Raw genomic sequence first — 21,064 nt, forward strand, 5'->3', positions numbered from 1 at the left:
TGAGAGGCATTGATCGTGTGGATAGTTAGAGGCTTTTTCACAGGGCTGAAATGGTTGCCACAAGAGGACACAGGTTTATGGTGCTGGGGAGCAGGTACAGAGGAGATATCAGGGGTAAGTTTTTTACTCAGAGAGTGGTGAGTGTGTGGAATGGGCTGCCAGCAATGGTGGTGCGATAGGGTCTTTTAAGAGACTTTTGGATAAGTACATGGAGCTTAGAAAAATAGAGGGCTGTGGGTAAGCCTAGTAATTTCTAAGCTAAGGACATGTTCAGCACAACTTTGTGGGCCGAAGGGCCTGTATTGTGCTGTAGATTTTTTATTTTTCTATGTTTCTTACCTGCCTACTCCCCATAACTTTTGACGCCCCGACTTATTGTTTTTGCTGCATGTGTGGATAACATGGATTTGTATTATGAAAGATTATTTTGGAATTAGTTTTTTGATATATAACCCCCATCTAACATTAGACATTCCCTACACAGTTACTACATTAAAGAGGCATTTGGGCAGAAGCTTAAATAAGCAGGACATAGGAGTGTACGGCCCTGAATATGGGGTGGGGGGTGCGGTTCCAGCCCCGAAGTTGGGCGGGGGTGGGTTCTTGCCCTAAGCAGGGCATGGGAAGAGTGTGTTCTGGCCCTGTAGAAGCAAGTGGAATTCATCTACTTGGGCAAAAGTCAACATGAACGTTGTGGTCCGTGGGGCCCATTTCAGTGCTGGTTGCCTCTATAACTCTGAAAGACTGTGTCTAAAGACCAAATCTCATCTTTTAGATGATATCAAGGATAGTAATGCAAATTGGCCATACTGACTTTTCTCCCCAACAAAACTAATTGTGTTAGCTACATATTCTGCTATTCCACACTAAATGTCTGTCTCTGATTTAATTTTATTTTGTTTAGAGATACAGGACAGAACAGGCCTTACAGCCCTTCGAGCCGTGCCGCCCACCAATCCTCAATTTAACACGAGCACAATTACAGGACGATTTACAATGACCAACTAGCCTACTAACCAGTACGTCTTTGGACTGTGGGAAGAAAATAGAGCACCCTCATGCATTCTACTGGGAGGCTGTAAAAACTCCTTACAGTTGACATCTGAATTATACTCTGTACTCTGACGTCCTGAGCTGTAATGGAGTCATGTGAATTGCTACACTACCATTGCATCCGTTAGTGATTGTATCCCATCCACCACTTCCTCTGGCAGTGAGTTCCACTAATCAACTGCTTTCTATGTCTTTACCCTCAAATACTCCTTAAATCTCTTTCCTTTTGCTTTGCTTCATCTATGTCTATTTTTTTTGACTATAATTTTATATGGCTCTGTCACATCATCCATAAGATATAGGAGCAGAAGTTGGCCATTTGACTCATTGAGTCTGCTCTGCCATTCAGTCATGGGCTGATCCAATTATTCCAGTCATTCCCACTCTACTGCCTTCTCCCCGTACCCTTTGATGCCCTGGCTATCTATCTCTGCCTTAAATGCACCCAATGACTTGTCCTCCGCAGCTGCTCGTGTAAACAAATTCCACAGATTTACCACCTGATGACTAAAGTAGTTTCTCCCCATATCTGTTTTAAATGGACAGCCTTCCCTTCAACCCTGAAGTTGTGCCCTCTTGTCCTAGACTCCCCTACCATGGAAAATAACTTTGCCATATCTAGTCTGTTCAGGCCTTTTAACATTTGGAATGTTTCTATGAGATCTGCCCTCATTCTCCTGAACTCCAGGGAATACAGCCCAAGAGCTGCCAGACGTTCCTCATACAGTAACCCTTTCATTCCTGGAATCATTCTCGTGAATCTTCTCTGAACCCTCTGCAATGTCAGTATATCCTTTCTAAAATATGAAGCACAAAACTGCACACAACACTCCCAAGTGTGGTCTCACAAGTGCCATATAGAGCCTGAACATCACATCCCTGCTCTTATATTCTATACCTCCAGAAATGAATGCCAACATTGCATTCGCATTCTGCACCACTGACTCAACCTGGAGGTTAACCTTTAGGGTATCCTGCACAGGGACTCCAAGTTCCTTTGCATCTCTGAATTTTGAATTCTCTCCCCATCTAAATAATAGTCTGTCCATTTATTTCTTCCACCAAAGTACATGACCATACACTTTCCAACATTGTATTTCATTTGCCACTTCTTTGCAGAAGAACCCGAACCCTGAATGCTAAAACTATCCAAGTCTCTCTGCGGGCTCTCTGTTTTCTCAGCCTTACCCGCTCCTCTACCTATCATTGTATCATAGGCAAATTTAGCCAACAATCCATTGATCTCATAATCCAAATAACCATATAACAATTACAGCATGGAAACAGGCCATCTTGGCCCTTCTAGTCCATGCCGAATGCTTACTCTCACCTAGTCCCACCAACCTGAACTCAGCCCACAACCCTCCATTCCTTTCCTGTCCATATACCTATCCAATTTTACTTTAAATGACAATATCGAACCTGCATCTACCACTTCTACTGGAAGCTCGTTCCACACAGCTACCACTCTGCGTAAAGAAATTCCCCCTCGTGTTACCCCTAAACTTTGCCCCCTAACTCTCAACTCATGTCCTTTTGTTTGAATCTCCCCTATTCTCAATGGAAAAAACCTATCAACGTCAACTCTATCCATCCCCCTCATAATTTTAAATACCTCTATCAAGTCCCCCCTCAACCTTCTAAGCTCCAAAGAATAAAAACCTAACTTGTTTGACCTTTTCTGTAACTTAGGTGCTGAAACCCAGGTAACATTCTTGTAAATCTCCTCTGTAGTCTCTCTATTTTGTTGACATCTTTCCTATAATTTGGTGACCAGAACTGTACACAGTACTCCAGATTTGGCCACACCAATGCCTTGTACAATTTTAACATTACATCCCAACTCCTATACTCAATGCTCTGATTTATAAAGGCCAGCATACCAAAAGTTTTCTTCACCACCCTATCCACATGAGATTCCACCTTCAGGGAACTATGCACCATTGTTTCTAGATCACCCTGTTCTATTGCAATCCTCAATGCCCTACCATTTACCATGTATGTCCTATTTGGATTATTCCTACCAAAATGTAGCACCTCACACTTATCAGCATTAAACTCCATCTGCCATCTTTCAGCCCACTCTTCTAACTGGCTTAGATCTCTCTGCAACCTTTGAAAATCTACTTCATTATCCACAAGGCCACCTACCTTAGTATCATCTGCATACTTACTAATCCAATTTACCACCCCATCACCCAGATCATTAATGTATATGACAAACAACATTGGACCCAGTACAGATCCCTGAGGCACACCAGTAGTCACCGGCCTTCAACCTGACAAACAGTTATCCACCACTACTCTCTGGCATCTCCCAATCAGCCACTATTGAATCCATTATACTACTTCAATATTAACACCTAAAAATTGAACCTTCCTAACTAACCTTCCGTGCGGAACCTTGTGAAAGGCGTTACTGAAGTGCATATAGACAACATCCACTGCTGTACCCTCGTCAACTTTCCTAGTAACCTCTTCAAAAAATTCAATAAGATTTGTCAAATATGACCTCCCACGCACAAATCCATGTTGACTGTTCCTAATCAGACCCTGTCTATCCAGATAATTATATATACCATCTCTAAGAATACTTTCCATTAATTTACCCACCACTGATGTCAAACTTACAGGCCTATAATTGGTAGGTTTACTCTTAGAACCATTTTTAAACAATGGAACAACATGAGCAATACACCAATCCTCCAGCACCATCCCTGTTACTAATGATATTTGAAATATTTCTGTCAGAGTCCCTGCTATTTCTACACTAACTTCCCTCAAGGTCCTAGGAAATGTCCTGTCAGGACCTGGAGATTTATCCACTTTTATATTCCTTAAAAGCGCCAGCACTTCCTCCTCTTTAATGGTCATAGTTTCCATAACTTTCTTACTTGTTTCCCTTACCTTACACAATTCAATATACTTTTTTCTTGGTGAATACCGAAGAAAAGAAATTATTCAAAATCTCCCCCATCTCTTTTGGCTCCACACTTAGCTGTCCACTCTTGATTCTCTAACGGACCAATTTTATCCCTCACTATCAATGTCAAATCATTGACATACATCGTAAAAAGCAGTGGTCCCAACACTGACCCTGTGGAACTCCACTAGTAACCGACAGTCAGCCAGAGTAGGATCCCTCTATTCCCGCTCTCTGTTTTCTGCCAATCAGCCAATGCTCCACCCATGCTAGTAACTTCCCTGTAATTGCATGTGCGCTTATCTTGCTAAGCAGCTTAATGTGTGGCACCTTGTCAAAGGCCTTCTGAAAATCCAAGTACACCACATCTACTGCATCTCCTTGGTCTACCCTGCTTGTAATTACCTCAAAAAATTACAGTAGTTTAGTCAGGCAGGATTTTCCTTTAAGGAAACCATGTTGGCTTTGGCCTATCTTGTCATGTGCCTCCAGGTTTCCGTAATCTCATCCTGAACAATCGATTCCAATAACTTCTCAACCACTGATAGATAAAAGGTTAAGAGGTCTATAGTTTTCTTTCTGCTGCCTCCCACCATTCTTAAATATCGGAGTAGCATTTGCAATTTTCCAGTCATCCAGTACAATGCCAGAATCTATCAATTCTTGAAAGATCATGGTTAATGCCTCTGCAATCTCTCCAGCTACTTCCTTCAGAACCCAAGGGTGCATTCTATCAGGTCCAGGAGATGTATCCACCCTCAGATCATTAAGCTTCCTGAGCACCTTCTCAGTTGTAATTTTTACTGCACATACTCCACTTCCCTGACTCTCTTGAATGTCTACTGTGAAGACTGATTTGAAATACGCATTCAGTTCCTGTGTCATCTCTGCGTCTCTCATTACGATATCTCCAGCGTCATTTTCTATTGATCCCATATCTACCCTCAACTCTCTTTTACCCTTTATATACTTAAAAAAAAGCTTTTAGTGTCTTCTTTGATATTAGTTGCCAGCTTCCTTTTAGAATTCATCTTTTCCTTCCTAATGACCTTCTTCATTTCCTTCTGCAAGTTTTTAAAAGCTTCCCAATCCTCAATCTTCCCACTAGCTTTGGCTTCCTTGTATGCTCTCTCTTTTGCTTTTACTTTGGCTCTGACTTCACTTGTCAGCCACGATAGTGTCCTTCTTCCATTCAAAAATTTCTTCTTATTTGGAATATATCTGTCTTGCACTTCCCTCATTTTTCGCAGAAACAGCCATTGCTGCTCTGCTGTCCTTCCTGCTAGTGTCCCTTTCCAGTCAATTTTGGCCAGTTCCCCTCTCGTGCCATTGCAATTTCCTGTATTCCATTGAAATATTGACACATTGGAATTTAGTTTCTCCTTCTCAAATTTCTAAGTGAACTCGATCATATTGTGATCACTGTTCCCCAGGGTTTTTTAACCTTAGGCTCTCATCACCTCCAGATCATGGCACAACACCTAATCCAGCACAGCCGATGCCCTAGTGAGCTCAACAACAAGCTCTTCTAAAAAGCCATCCCTTAGACATTCTACAACTTTTCTTTCTTGAGGTCCAGTACTGGTCTAGTTTTCTCAGTCTAAGTTCATGTTAAAATCCCCAACGATTATCATGATAATTGCCTTTCTGATACAACTTTTCTCTCTCCTGCTGTAATTTGTAATCCACAACCCAGCTGCTGTTTGGGGGCCTGTATACAACTGCATTAGGGTCCTTATGCCATTGCCATTCCTCAACTCAACCCAGAAACTCTAAACCAAATAACCACATAACAATTACAGCACAGAAACAGGCCATCTCGGCCCTTCTAGTCCATGTCGAACACTTACTCTCACCTATCCCACCGAACTGCACTCAGCCCATAACCCTCCATTCCTTTCCTGTCCATATACCTATCCAATTTTACTTTAAATGACAATACCAAACCTGCCTCTACCACTTCTACTGGAAGCTCGTTCCACACAGCTTCCAGTCTCTTGAGTAAAGAAGTTCCTCCTCATGTTACCCCCTAAACATTTACCCGTTAATTCTCAACTCATGTCCTCTTGTTTGAATCTCCCCTACTCTCAATGGAAAAAGCCTATCAACGTCAACTCATATCTATCCCCCTCATAATTTTAAATACCTCTATCAAGTCCCCCCTCAACCTTCTAAGCTTCAAAGAATAAAGACTTAACTTGTTCAACCTTTCTCTGTAACTTAGGTGCTCAAACCCAGGTAACATTCTTGTAAATCTCCACTGTAGTCTCTCTATTTTGTTGATATCTTTCCTATAATTTGGTGACCAGAACTATACACAATACTCCAAATTCGGCCTCGCCAATGCCTTGTACAATTTTAACATTACATCCCAACTCCTATACTCAATGCTCTGATTTATAAAGGCCAGCATACCAAAAGTTTTCTTCACCACCCTATCCACATGAGATTCCACCTTCAGGGAACTATGCACCATTGTTTCTAGATCACCCTGTTCTACTGCATTCTTCAATGCCCTACCATTTACCATGTATGTGCTATTTTGATTATTTCTACCAAAATGTAGCACCTCACACTTATAAGCATTAAACTCCATCCGCCATCTTTCAGCCCACTCTTCTAACTGGCCTAAATCTCTCTGCAAGCTTTGAAACCCTACTTCATTATCCACAACGCTACCTACCTTAGTATCATCTGCATACTTACTAATCCAATTTACCACCCCATCATCCAGATCATTAATGTATATAACAAATAACATTGGACCGAGTGCTGATCCCTGAGGCACACCACTAGTCACCGGCCTTCAACCTAACAAACAGTTATCCACCACTACTCTCTGGCATCTCCCATCCAGCCACTGTTGAATCCATTTTACTACTTCAATATTAACACTTAACGATTGAACCTTCCTAACTAACCTTCTGTGTGGAGCCTTGTCAAAGGCCTTACTGAAGTCCATATTGACAACATCCACTGCTTTACCCTCGTCAACTTTCCTAGTAACCTCTTCAAAATATTCAATAAGATTTGTCAAACATGACCTTCCACGCACAGATCCATGTTGACTGTTCCTAATCAGACCCTGTCTATCCAGATAATTATATATGCCATCTCTAAGAATACTTTCCATTAATTTACCCACCACTGATGTCAAACTTACAGGCCTATAATTGGTAGGTTTACTCTTAGAACCCTTTTTAAACAATGGAACCACAATAGCAATATGCCAATCCTCCGGCACCATCCCCGTTTCTAATGACATTTGAAATATTTATGTCAGAGCCCCTGCTATTTCTACACTAACTTCCCTCAAGGTCCTAGGAAAATCCTGTCAGGACCCGGAGATTTATCCACTTTTATATTCCTTAAAAGTGCCAGCACTTCCTCCTCTTTAATGGTCATAGTTTCCATAACTTCCCTACTTGTTTCCCTTACCTTACACAATTCAATATCCCTCTCCTTAGTGAATACCGAAGAAAAGAAATTGTTCAAAATCTCCCCCATCTCTTTCAGCTCCACACATAGCTGTCCACTCTGATTTTCTAAGGGACCAATTTTATCCCTCACTATCCTTTTGCTATTAATATTACTGTAGAAACCCTTTGGATTTATTTTCATCTTACTTGCGAAAGCAATCTCGTATCTTCTTTTAACTTTTCTAATTTCTTTCTTAAGATTCTTTTTACATTCTTTATATTCCTCAAGCACCTCATTTACTCCATGCTGCCTATATTTATTGTAGATATCTCTCTTTTTCCTAACCAAGTTTCCAATATCCCTTGAAAACCATGCCTCTCTCAAACTTTTAACCTTTCCTTTCAACCAAACCTTCTGATCCTATGTCATCCCTTTCTAATGATTTAATATTAGTTCCTATACACAGGGCCACACCATCCCGTCTGCCTAATAACATATCTTTCTGATACACCGTATATCCTTGGACATTCAGCTCCCAAAGGCTGCCATCCTTTAGCCAAGTTTCAGAGATGGCCGCAATGTCATATTTGCTGACCTGTAGCTGAATTTCAAGGTCATCCATTTTATTCCTTATGCTGCGTGCATTCAAATACAGGTAGTCCCCGAGTTACGAACGTCCGACTTACAGACAACTTGTACTCAGTCGTCTGGTTTGTCCTTCCAAAATGCATCACCTCACACTTGTCCGGATTGAACTCCATCTGCCATTTTTCTGCCCAACTCTGCAGCCTGTCTATATCCTCTTGTAACCTTCGACAACCTACAACTCCATCCACAACTCCTCCAATCTTCGTGTCATCCGCAAACTTACTCACCCATCCTTCCGCCTCTACATCCAGGACATTTATGTTGCACACTTGGACACAAAAGGGACTTCCAGGCGTGCAGAAGTTTAAAATAACGTCTTTATTTTCCTTTCTGGAAATACTGGAACACAAGCTCATCAGCTTACCATGTATGCTGCGGGGCCGTCCCCGACTACTCGATCACATGCGCACTGCCGTCCCCCAGGACCCCTCAGCTGCCCCCAAGTGCCTGTATAAGCTTTGCTCCTCGTAACCATCATATAAGAAGATTAGGGGGGTATCCAGTGTCCATTAATATGTTCCACATTACTATAGGTCCCACACTCCCCTTCAATATGAATGTTGTCCCGACATGATAGATTTCCCAGAGTACTCATGTCTTCATCTGGTGAGTTATAGTGGTAAGTTACAAAGGAGTCAGTCTTTCAAGATACTCTCTGTACAGCAACAGTCTTTGACATGACATGCATCTTCTTCTTTATGTCATGTATCAGCAACCGGCCTCACTGGCCAGATAATATCTCAAGTGCTACTCCGCTACTTGTGCGGGCTGTGTATCTCAGACTGAAGGTTTTAACCCTATATCTACCCCATAACCCATTACACAGAACCACACGTGTCACACCTGTTCCAGTGTCCTATATATCAGTGGTCTGTGTTCGACTGATAGTTGGCCTAATGTGTTATATGTGAGTACCTTGGGTGGGTTTCTTTGTCGGAAAGGATACTTTCTTATGAGTGTTGACCGCTGCTCAAAATCCATCTTGTCTGCTTCATCAAATGACGCCTCTCGCTCAGCCCCTGCAGTTTCTCCACTCTCCATCTCTGGTTCCATCCTACCTTCCTCACCCTCATCTGGACACTCATCTTCATCGCCACCTTGCTCCAGTTCCCTGTCAGCTGCTTGTGGTTGGAACTCCTCTGTTTCCACTCTTGGCTGGCTTTGAAATGGGTCAAATGACTCTGCTGGTTGTGTGATGATGAATCTCAAGTTACTATCATCCTCTGAACTACTGTCCGGGTCTCCCTCCTTCTGCTTTTCCTGCCTTTCACTCTTCTTATCTGTGTTTGGCTTTTTCTTTTGCATTTTCTTTTTCCCCTGCTCATCTTCTTCCACAGGCAGAAAGTCACAGGGCAGTAGCAGGTTCCTGTGTAGGACTCTAGTCTTTCTTAGGCCTCTTTCAGGTCGTACAACGTAGACCGGACTGTCCTTGTACTTCCTCTCGGTTACAATGTGGACTTGCTCCTCCCAATAAGACCTGAGCTTCCCGGGTCCTCCTCTGTCCCTGAAGTTCTGCACTAATACTCTACACCCTGGCTGTAGTTCCACTCCATAAGTCTTTCGGTCATACTGCTTCTTTGCTCTATTTTGCTTCCTCTGAGCTGTCTGAGATGCCACCCTGTATGCCTCTTGCATCCGCCTTCTCCACTTACTGGCATATTCGCTGTGAGAAGTGCTCTGGTCACTTGGTGTCAGGCCAAACATAATGTCCACAGGTAGTCGTGGGCTTCTACCATAGAGGAAGTAGTATGGGGCATATCCCGTTGCTTCACTGGGTGTACAGTTATATGCATGTAAGACCTTGGCTAAGGAGCTCTTCCAATCTGACTTGGCTTCCTCTGTCAAATTTCTCAGCATGGAAAGGAGTGTTCGATTAAATCTCTCAACCTGACCATTTCCAGCTGGGTGGTAAGGCATTGTGCGTGAGCCTTGGATGCCACAGTATTCTTCCAGCTTGGAAAACAGCTTATTCTCAAATTCCTTGCCCTGATCATGATGCAACTTGGCCAGAAATCCAAATCTGAGCGCAAAGTCTCCAAAGATCTTTTCAGTGGCAGTTTTTGCTGACTTGTTGGTACACGCGTATGCCTGGGCAAAGTGCGTAAAGTGATCAATGACAACCAGGATATACTCATAACCTCCTTTACAGCTTTCCAGATGCAGGTAATCTATTGAAACCACCTCAAAAGGATATGTGGTTACTACATTAACCAGTGGTGCTCTAGTTGGCTTGTTCGGATGCTTCCACTTCAGGCAGCTACACACCTTGGTCACATAATGGTCCACATCTCTTTGCATATGAGGCTAATAGAATTGATCACATATCAGGCTGAGTGTCCGCTCCACTCCGAGGTGTCCCATCTCCTCATGCAGCTCCTTGTATATCAGCTGATGGAATGTTTTAGGTAACACTAGTTGATCTTGAGCCGCTAACTTTTTGTACAGCTTGCCATCTTTATTGAGATACAACTTGTTTCTCTCCCTTACCAGAACAGAGGTGTCATCACGCCAGTCTCTTCCCCTTTGATGAGGCCACTGTCCTGTCATGACATACTCTCGCACCTTGCCAGTGACTGGATCATCCTTTTGTGCTTTCTTTAGTACGGGGACCGGGATTTTTGAATCCATTCTCTATTCAGTATGTCCTCCACATACTCCTTCACCTCCTTGTGGAGTGGTTTGGGTACAGAAGTGTAGGTGCGCCTTACAGGAATTGTGTCGCTCAGTCTGATTTTTAACTGCAGAGATGGAATGCATCCCAATCACTCTCATCTTTTGAAAATTCAGCACACTCTTCTCGCAGCATCTGGCTCACCTGTTCCTGCTGGTCTGGAGTCAGGTGATCAACAGACACTGGAGGGTCCCATGTCTCATGGTTGCATGTGTCCAGTTGTCTGTGTTTCTCTTTGGGATCTCATCTGGTTCAAAAAGAACTTCCTGTTTTGCGGAAAGGCGCCCTGTCCTCACACTACACCTAACCTCCCTGGTATGGCCTGCCGGAATCACTGTCTTTAGTTTTCCAACTCTCACCACGCCCTCCTTATCATCCTGGTCACCGCTCGGCACTATGTGGATCAACTCATTTGCCTTTTTGCAGTCAATGGAAAAAGCGTCTCTTACCGCAGCAGGTGTAACTTCTGGATGCTGCTCCATTCCATTCATCACTAGCCGCTCAATTACATTATAGCCGATGATCGGTGGCTCTGCTACTCCTGGCTGATTAGAGACAAGCACCGGCACAAGCAGCTCTGGCGTTGGGCCCCTATTTGATCCCAACTTGAACTTCAGCTCAACCTATCCTGCAAAGGGTATGGGTGTCTGGTTTGCTGCTTTGCCCACAAGTTTCTCGTTCTCACCCGTGTTCCATACCCCGACATGTGGAAAACAGGACTCTCTCCGCTTTTCATTAATAATAGTGACCTGTGAGCCGGTATCCCATAGTGCTTGTGTTGCTACTCCCTCAAAGAAACAATCCACCATGCACTTCTTCCCGATGAGAGCTGTCAGCTTGGCTTGGTGACATAAAGAAAGATGACTGGCATAGGTAGCACCCACCATCTGTTGTTCAGCCTTCCCAATTTTCTCTAACTCCACCTCCAGCTGCCTGATTCTCTCGCAAAGAAGCTCATGCACCTTGTCATCTGGTCCAGCTGGGCTTGGAGCTGATGATTCTGGGATTGTGACAGGCCGGATTGTCACATTGCTGTCAGATTTCCCTGCCAGCCTTCTTTGTCCTCTACAGCCTCTTGAAAGGTGCCTTGGCTGTCCACACTTGAAACAGTGTTCACACTGGTCACTTGTTCCCTGCTCCTGACATGCTTTACATCCTCTCCTAACACTGACTTTTACTTGGCTGGTGGGTCCTTGAGAGTTAGTTATGCTTTTCCTTATTTCAGCCATTTCTTCTTTCAGCAGCCTGACTATTTCATAAAGCTCTGTGTCTCTTGAACTAGCTACAACAGATGCTTTACGGCTCTTAGGCTTCACAACTTCATCTGACTGCTCTAGAACCCCCACTCTGGCTTCGGCTACACCGACTCTGCTGACTGCTCTGCATTTCTGTCTGTAATTCATTTACTTTTGGGACTCTGCTGCTTGTGTTCTTTCTTTTCTTGGACTGTCTTTCTGATTCAACACTGGCTGCTTCATTCATCCTGTCGATGAGTATTTCATCTGTCATTCTCTGATCGTCGAGATAAGGCTTAAGCTGAAACTTGATATGGTCATTTGACAGCCCAGTACTAACTGACCTCAAGAATCTCTTCTGGATGAGCTCGGGACTGTACTGCTCGTCTGACCCTACTTCTTTTGAAGCAAGTAACAGCCTCTCTTTTAACTCAATTGCTCTAAAGAGGAAATTTTGGGGAGACTCATGACTGTCTTGTGTACTTCACAACCTCTTCCCCTTCATCATTAATTACATTGTCCATAGATTCAATAATTAGTCTAATTAACATTCGCCTTGTAACATTTTCACATGGTCTCTTAGCTTCCACACACACCTCTTTGAGCTGATCCAGTTGCAAAAGCCATAGTCTCTGAGACAAGGCCTCTGCCAACTCCTCCAGATCCATTATGTGTGGTATAGCCGCTCCCCGAAGTTGCGCAGAGCCGCTATCAATCAACGGCGATCCAAGTCCTCGTTGCCACACTGAGCGCGACGTTAATTATCCCAGCAGTGCCTCCAATATTTGTTGCACACTTGGACACAAAAGGGACTTCCAGGCGTGCAGAAGTTTAAAATAACGTCTTTATTTACCTTTCTGGAAATACCGGAACACAAGCTCATCAGCTTACCATGTATGCTTCGGGGCCATCCCCGACTACTCGATCACATGCGCACTGCCGTCCCCCAGGACCCCTCAGCTGCCCCCAAGTGCCTGTATAAGCTTTGCTCCTCGTAACCATCATATAAGAAAATTAGGGGGGTATCTAGTGTCCATTAATAAGCTCCACATTACTATAGGTCCCACATTTATAAAAATCACAAATAGCAGGGGTCCCAGGACAGATCCCTATGGCACTCCACTGGTCACCGACCACCAGGCAGAATACTTTCCTTCCACAACTACCCTCTGCTTTCTTCCTTTAAGCCAATGTTTTATCCAATCAGCCAAGGTTCCACTTATCCCATGCCTCATGACTTTCTGGATGAGTCTCTCATGAGGGACCTTGTCAAATGCTTTGCTAAAGTCCATGTAGACCACATCCATTGCCCTACCCTCATCAATTTCTTTTGTTGCCTCTTCAAAAAACTCAATCAGGCTCGTGAGGCACAATCTTCCCTTCACAAAGCCATGTTGACTATCCATGAGTAGACTGTACTTCTCCAAATGCTCGTAGATCCTATCCTTAAGAATCCTTTCCAGTAGTTTGCATACCACCAATGTAAGACTCACCGGTCTATAGTTCTCAGGTTTTTCCCTATTACCTTTTTTAAACAAAGGAACTACATTTGCCATTCTCTAGTCCTCTGGCACTTCCCCTGCAGCGAAAGAGGATTCAAAGATCATGGCTAATGCTCCTGTGATCTCTTCTCTCAATTCCCACAACAACCTGGGGTGTATCATCTCTGACCCTGGGGATTTATCAGTCTTAATGTTTTTAAGAAGATCCAGCACTTCTTCTTCCTTAATCTCCACATTGTCCAGCACACAGGCCCGCTCTACTTCAACCTCATCCTGATCAAGATCCTTTTCACTTGTGAATACTGAAGCAAAGTATTCATTTAGGACCTCCCCAACCTCTTCCACTTCCAGGCACATGTTGTCCTCTTTATCCTTTAGCGGTCCCACGTTCATTCTCGTCATCCTCCTATTCTTCACATACGCATAGAACACCTTGGGGTTGTCCTTAATCCTACATGCCAGGGCCTTCTCATGCCCCCTTCGAGCTCTCCTAAGTCCCAAGTCCTTTCTTTAGCTCCTTCCTGGCTACCCTATATTTCTCATAAGCCCCTCCTAATTCCTGCTTCTTATATCTAACATATGCTTCCTTTTTCCTCTTGATGAGTTGCCTCACATGTTTCGTCAGCCACGGTTCCCTTTTCCAACCATTTTTTCCTTGCCTCAGTGGGACAAACCTATCCTGAGTGGCCCCTAAACTTCTCCAACATTACTTCTGTGCTTTTCCCTTTGAACATGTTTCCAATTTACTCTTGCTAGTTCCTGCCTCATCCCTTCAAAGTTAGCCCTTCCCCAGTTAAGCACTTTACCACTTCATTTAATTTTATCCCTTTCCATAGCTATGCTGAAGCTAAGGGAGTTGTGGTCACTCTCCCCAAAATGCTCCCCCGCTAAGAGGTCTGTCACCTGACCAGGTTCATTACCCAGAACTAGATCCAGTATAGCCTCTCCTCTCGTCGGCCGGTCCACATACTGTGTCAGGAATCCTTCTTGAAAACACTTGACAAATTCAGCCCCATCTATCCCCCTTGCACTCAGGAGGTGCCAGTCAATATAAGGGAAGTTGGAATCACCCATAACTACTACCCTGTATTTCCTGCACCATTCTAAAATCTGCCTGCTTATCTGCTTCTCGGTGTCCCGAGGGCTATTTGGGGGCCTATAGACTACTCCCAGCACAGTGATTGATCCCTTCCTATTTCTGACTTCCACCCAGACCAACTCAGTGGACACTTGCTCTGCAGCGTCCTCCCTTTCTATAGCCATGATACTATCCCTGACCAGCAATGCCACTCCCCCCCAATTTTCTACCTCCCATCCTATTCCTTTTAAAACACCTGAACCCTGGGACCTGCATCATCCAATCCTGCCCTTCCTCCAACCAAGTTTCAGTAACGGCCACAACATCGTAGTTCCACGTACTAATCCATGCTATAAGTTCATCCTCCTTGTTCCTAATACTCCTAGTATTGAAATAGACACATTTCAACCCCTACAATTATGTTCTGTCCCCTGCCTGTCCTTCCTCATCAACTCAGAATTCTTAGCATCATGCCCTTGTCCTTCTACCTTAATCCCTGCACTCTCATTCTGATTCCCACCCCCCTGCCAAACTAGTTTAAACCCTCCCCAACAACTCTATCAGACCTGCCCGCCAGGACATTGGTCCCCCGGGATTCAAGTGCAACCCGTCCTTTTTGTATAGGTCACACCTGCCCCAAAAGTGATCCCAATGATCCAGAAATCTGAATCCCTGCCCCCTGCTCCAATCCCTCAGCCACGCATTTATCCTCCACCTCACTCTATTCCTATTCTCACTGTCGCGTGGCACAGGCAGTAATCCTGAGATTACTACCTTTGAGGTCCTGCTTTTCAACTTCCTTCCTAACTCCCTGTAGTCTTCTTTCAGGACCTCTTCCCTTTTCCTACCTATGTCATTGGTACCAATATGTACCATGACCTCTGGCTGTTCTCCCTCCCACCGCAGGATATCTTGGACGCGATCAGAAACATCCCGGACCCTGGCACTTGGGAGCCAAACTACCATCAGAGTTTCTATCCTGTGTCCACAGAATCGCCTGTCTGAAACCCTGACTATAGAGTCCCCTATCACTACTGCCTTCCTCTTCCTTTCTGTACCCTTCTGAGTCACAGGGCCAGACTCTGTGCCAGAGGCACGGCCACTGTCGCTTCCCCCAGGTAGGCTGTCCCTCCCCAACAGTACTGAAACAGGAGTACTTATTGTCAAGGGGTACAGCCACAGGGGTACTCTCTAGTACCTGACTCTTCCCCTTCCCTCTCCTGACTGTGACCCATTTCTCTGTCCCCCGTGGCCCTGGAGTGACCACCTGTCTGTAACTCCTCTCTATCACCTCTTCACTCTCCCTGACCAGACAAAGGTCATTTTGCTGCAGCTCCAGTTCCCTAACACAGTCCCTTAGGAGTTGCATCTCTATGCACTGGGTGCAGATGTGGCTGTCCGGGATGCCGGGAGACTCCAGGACCTCCCACATCTGACACCAACCACAGAAAACTGGCCTCATACACATACTACCTCCTTTAGCAATCAACAACTGCCTCACCTCGTCCTGTTACCGCCAAAGCCCGTAGAGCCAAAGCCCTTTCACTCTGCTCCCTCTCACTCCACTGCCCACTCACTCCGCTGCCCGCTGGATATGGCTGCCTTCTTTTTAAACTGTTCACGCGGAATATTGTGGAGGATCAAATACCCAAACCCAGCACAGCCCCCACTTGTCCTATTTAACCTGTTTCAGTGTGGTGGACTTTCGGACCCGGGGAATTTAGTACGGTGGTCCTTAGGACCCAGTGTACCTCAGGAGCCGGTGGAGGTTGGGACCCGCCACCCGCAGTGTTTCTGTTCCGTTGATGGGAAGCGATTGCGATTGAAAATAAAATGGAAATAATAAAGCGATTGGAAAGAATTGAAACGCCATCGGCCAGTGGAAAAGCGTTAGGCTACAGTCAGTCAATGATCAGAACAATTTTAAAGGATAAAGTGAGAATAATGGAGCATGTGAAAGGCCCTGCCCCAATGAAAGCTACAGTTATTACTAAGCAATGTAGTGGTTTAAATATTGGAATACATACATTTCTTAAGTGTTTTATATGCATAGAAAGGTAAAAATACATACTATATATTAAGACAAACGTTTGACTAACTGACGCTAAATAATACCGGATGTACTTGTTCTGACTTAAGTACAAATCCAATTTAAAGACGGACTTAGGAATGGAACTCATACGTAACTCGGGGACTGCCTGTATAACACTCAGTCCAATATTTGTTGCTTTCTGTTTTAACAGTACCATGCCTCTATTGCCCTGTAACTCATTACACCGGCTGTGATTAAGCCTCATTTCCTGCCTGTCCTTTGTATCATGTCTGTTGCATGCTATCTTTTAGTTATTTCTATTTCTCCCTTTCTCAGCCCTGGCACCTGGGAGGCAACACACCTTGCAGGTATCTCTAACAGGCACTTGACCCTCCTGTCTGTTCCCCTCAATAAGGAATCCCCTATGACTACCGCATTCCCCATTTTCTTCTCTCCCTTCTGCACCATGGTAGCAGGCTCAGTGCCAGAGACCCGATCGCCATGGTCATCATCTGTCAGGTGACCCCCTTAATAGCAGCCAAAACGATATACCGATTACTGAGAGGGGTGGCCACAGGGGTGCTCTCTACAATCTGAGCTCTTCCCTTCCCTTCTCTTCCCTTCCCTGACAGTCACCGAATTGTCACGGGGTGACTATTTCCCTGTAGCTCCTATCTATATACTGCTCACTTTCCCTTGTGAGCTGTAGGTCATCAAGCCGCAGCTCCAGATCCCTAACACACTCAGGAGCTGTATCTCGGTGCACCTTGCGCAGATGTGACTGTCTGTGAGACTGAAAGATTCCCACATCTGACACCCAGAGCAAAGCACTAACCTTACAGACATGTTCTCAAAGTCCAGTTACCCACTTACCTCGCTAAAGCCTTACCACTCTGACTCAGACCACTGTCGATGATCGCTTCGCTCGGCTGTGTCTTCCTTTTATGCCTGATCCTTCCCTGTTCTTCAACCCCTCAGCCTCCTTTGCTCCAGAGAAAACAAACAAAGTGAATTTAGTTTCTCCCCAGAACTGTGGCCATATCCTTGTGAAGCTCTTTCTCCTGCAATTTTTCAAGCACTGTCACACTCTTTCTAAGTGTGACCAGAATTATATACAAGTGAGGTCTAACCTGTGTTTTGTAAAGTTGCAGCATAACATCCCAATTTTTATTTAATGTCCTGACCCATAATACAAGCATGCCTTGTGCCTTAATCATTACTCTGTCTACCTGTATTGCCACTTTTAGGAACCGTGGACTTGAATCTCAAAGGTCCTTGAACATTTCATTGACATTTCTGAATGCCCTGCAACTTACTGTACATGTTCTACCTGTATTTGACTCTTTAACATGCATCACCATTCACTTGTAGGGTTTAAGTAACATCTGCCAACTTTCCATTTCCTCATCCCCATCTTTCATGGTCCACTCTCCTCTCCTGTAAGTTTCTTCCTTCTCTAGTCCTTTACCTTTTCCACCTATCACCTCCCAGCTTCTTACTTCATCCAATCTTCCACATTCACCTGGCTTCTGCTATCACCTTCTAGCTTATTGTCTTTCCTCTCCCCTTCCCTACATTCTTATTCTGGCATCTTTTCTCTTCCTTTTCAGTCCTAATGAAAGGTCTCAGTCCACAAGATGTCTTCATTTCCATAGAAATGAGGCTCCTCCTTCATGGTAACAATGAGAAGAGTGTGTGTCCTGGGTGATGGGGTCCTTAATGATGAGTGCTGCCAGTTTGAGGCAGCTGGAAGCTGGGGAGGCTAGTGCCCATGATGGATCTGGCTGAGTTGTTTCCTGCCCTGTTTAGTTCCTCCAGCATTTTGTAAGACCATAAGACGTAGGAACAGAATTAGGCTATTTAGCCCATCTAGTCTGCTCTGCTATTTCATCATGGCTAATTCCAAATCCCATTCAACCCCATACACTTGCCTTCTCACCATATCCCGACTAATCAGGAATCTATCAACTTCCACTTTAAAGATACCCATGGACTTGGTCTCCACCTCATTCTGTGGCAGAGCATTCCACAGATTCACCACTCTCTGGCTAAAAATATTTCTCCTTACTTTGGTAGTAAAGGATTGCCCCTCAATTTTGAGGCTGTTTCCTTCCAGTTCTGGTTACCCCCCCTCTCTACATCGACCTTTCAACATTCTGTAGGTTTCAATGAGATCCCCACACATTCTTCTAAATTCCAGTGCGTACAGACCCAAAGCTGTAAAATGCTCCTTACAGTCGGCCCTCCTTATCCGCGAGGGATTGGTTCCGGGACCCCTTGCGGATACCAAAAATCTGCGGATGATCAAGTCCCTTATTCAACCTGTCTCAATGCGATGGATCTTAGGACGCAGCAGAACCCCAGACCTTATTTAACCTGCCTCAGTACGGTGGACATTAGGTCCCGGCAGTGGAGCTCTGAATCCGCAGTGTTTCTGTTCACGAAAATGATTACAATCACGACTGAAAATAAAGTGGAAATAATAAAGCGATCGGAAAGAGGTGAAATGCCATCGGTCATTGGAAAAGCGTTAGGCTACAGTCGGTCAACCATCGGAACAATTTTAAAGGATAAAGTGAGAAAGGCCCTGCCCCGATGAAAGCTACAATTATTACTAAACAACGCAGTGGTTTAATTATTGGGTTTTGGCGTTTTGGGTTTTTGATCCTCCACATCAACCAGGCACGGATGGAGAGTGCGCTCGGAAGTGGTCTGTCACTGGATCGAACTTGGGAACTACCCGAGCCCAGTGATGAAACATACGTTCTTAAGTGTTTTATATGCACAGAAAGGAAAAATATATACTATATACTAAGACAAACGCTTGACTAACTGATGCTAAATAATACTGGATGTACCTGTTCCGACTTACATAATAAGAGAACTTCCAATTTTTTTTCAATCCCGATCCATGGTAACCAACGCACATCCTCCTGTATACTTTAAATCACCTCTAGGTTACATATAATACCTAATACAATGTAAATGCTATGTAAAATAGTTGTTATACTGCAATGTTTAGGGAATAATGACAGGAAAAAAAGTCTGTAATGCTCGAACAACCAAGTGCTGGAAGAGCACTTCCAGGTTTTCTCGATTCGCTGTTGGCTGAATTTGTGCATGCGGAACTCTCGGACAAGGAGGGCCGACTGTATATGTTAGCCCCTTCAATCTCAGAATCGCCTTTGTGAACCTCCTCTGGACTCTTCAATGACAATATATCCTTTCTGAGACAAGGGGCCCAAACTGTTGACAATATTCCAAGTGTGGCATGACTAGTGCCTTATAAAGTTTCAGCATTATCTCCTTGTTTTTATATTCTATTCCACTTGAAATAAATGCCACCATTATATTTGCCTTCTTTACCACAAACGCAACCTGTGAATTAACCTCCTGGGAGTCTTGCCCGAGGACATCCAAGTCTGATGTTTGAATTTTCTCCTCATTTGATAATAGTCCACACTATTGTTCCTATTGCCAAAATGCATTATCATACATTTCCCAACATTGTATTCCTTCTGCCACTTTTTGCCCATTCTTTCAATTTGTCTAAGTCTTATAATCATATAACAATTACAGCACAGAAACAGGCCATCTTGGCCCTTCTAGTCCCTGCCGAACGCTTACTCTCACCTAGTCCCACCAACCTGAACTCAGCCCACAACCCTCCATTCCTTTCCTGTCCATATATCTGTCCAATTTTACCTTAAATGACAATACCAAACCTGCCTCTACCACTTCTACTGGAAGCTCGTTCCACACAGCTACCACTCTCTGAGTAAAGAAATTCCCCCTCATGTTACCCTTAAACTTTTGCCCCCAACTCTCAACTCATGTCCTCTTGTTTGAATCTTCCCTACTCTCAATGGAAAAAGCCTATCAACGTCAATTCTATCTATCCCCCTCATAATTTTAAATACCTCATCAAGTCCCCCCTCAACCTTCTACGCTCCAAAGAATAAAGACCTAACTTGTTCAATCTTTCCCTATAACTTAGGTGCTGAAACCCAGGTAACATTCTAGTAAATCTTCTCTGTATTCTCTCTATTTTGTTGACATCTTTCCTATAATTCAGTGACCAGAACTGTACACAATACTCCAAATTCGGCCTTACCAATGCCTTGTACAATTTTAACATTACATCCCAACTCCTATACTCAATGCTCTAACTTATAAAGGCCAACATACCAAAAGCTTTCTTTACCACCCTATCCACATGAGATTCCACCTTCAGGGAACTATGCACCATTATTCCTAGATCACTCTGTTCTACTGCATTCTTCAATGCCCTACTATTTACCATGTATGTCCTATTTGGATTATTCCTACCAAAATGTAGCACCTCACATTTATCAGCATTAAACTCCATCTGCCATCGATCAGCCCACTCTTCTAACTACCCTAAATCTCTCTGCAAGCTTTGAAACCCTGCTTCATTATCCACAACGCCACCTACCTTAGTATCATCTACATACTTATCCAATATACAACCCCATCATGCA

At 44.1% G+C, this 21,064-nt stretch overlaps 1 protein-coding gene across 12 annotated transcripts in view; it reads left to right on the forward strand.

Annotated features, from left to right (window-relative positions):
* masp1 (MBL associated serine protease 1) overlaps positions 1-21,064 on the forward strand; it is a 370,450-nt gene that overhangs the window by 55,317 nt on the left and 294,069 nt on the right. Inside the window, exon 6 of one of the 12 annotated variants that reach the window (XR_012098466.1) lies at positions 905-1,026. The exons of 10 other annotated variants lie outside the window; for them this stretch is intronic. Coding sequence is in view for 1 of the 2 variants with exons in the window: in XM_073041744.1 (XP_072897845.1) it covers positions 905-1,008 (104 nt within the window). In the remaining variant the exon portion in view is untranslated. Of the gene's footprint in view, positions 1-904; positions 19,935-21,064 lie in introns of those variants that run through there. One more of the 12 variants, XM_073041744.1, reaches the window with a different exon arrangement.

Source organism: Hemitrygon akajei, chromosome 3 (assembly GCF_048418815.1).
Source record: "Hemitrygon akajei chromosome 3, sHemAka1.3, whole genome shotgun sequence".
NCBI lineage: Eukaryota > Metazoa > Chordata > Chondrichthyes > Myliobatiformes > Dasyatidae > Hemitrygon > Hemitrygon akajei.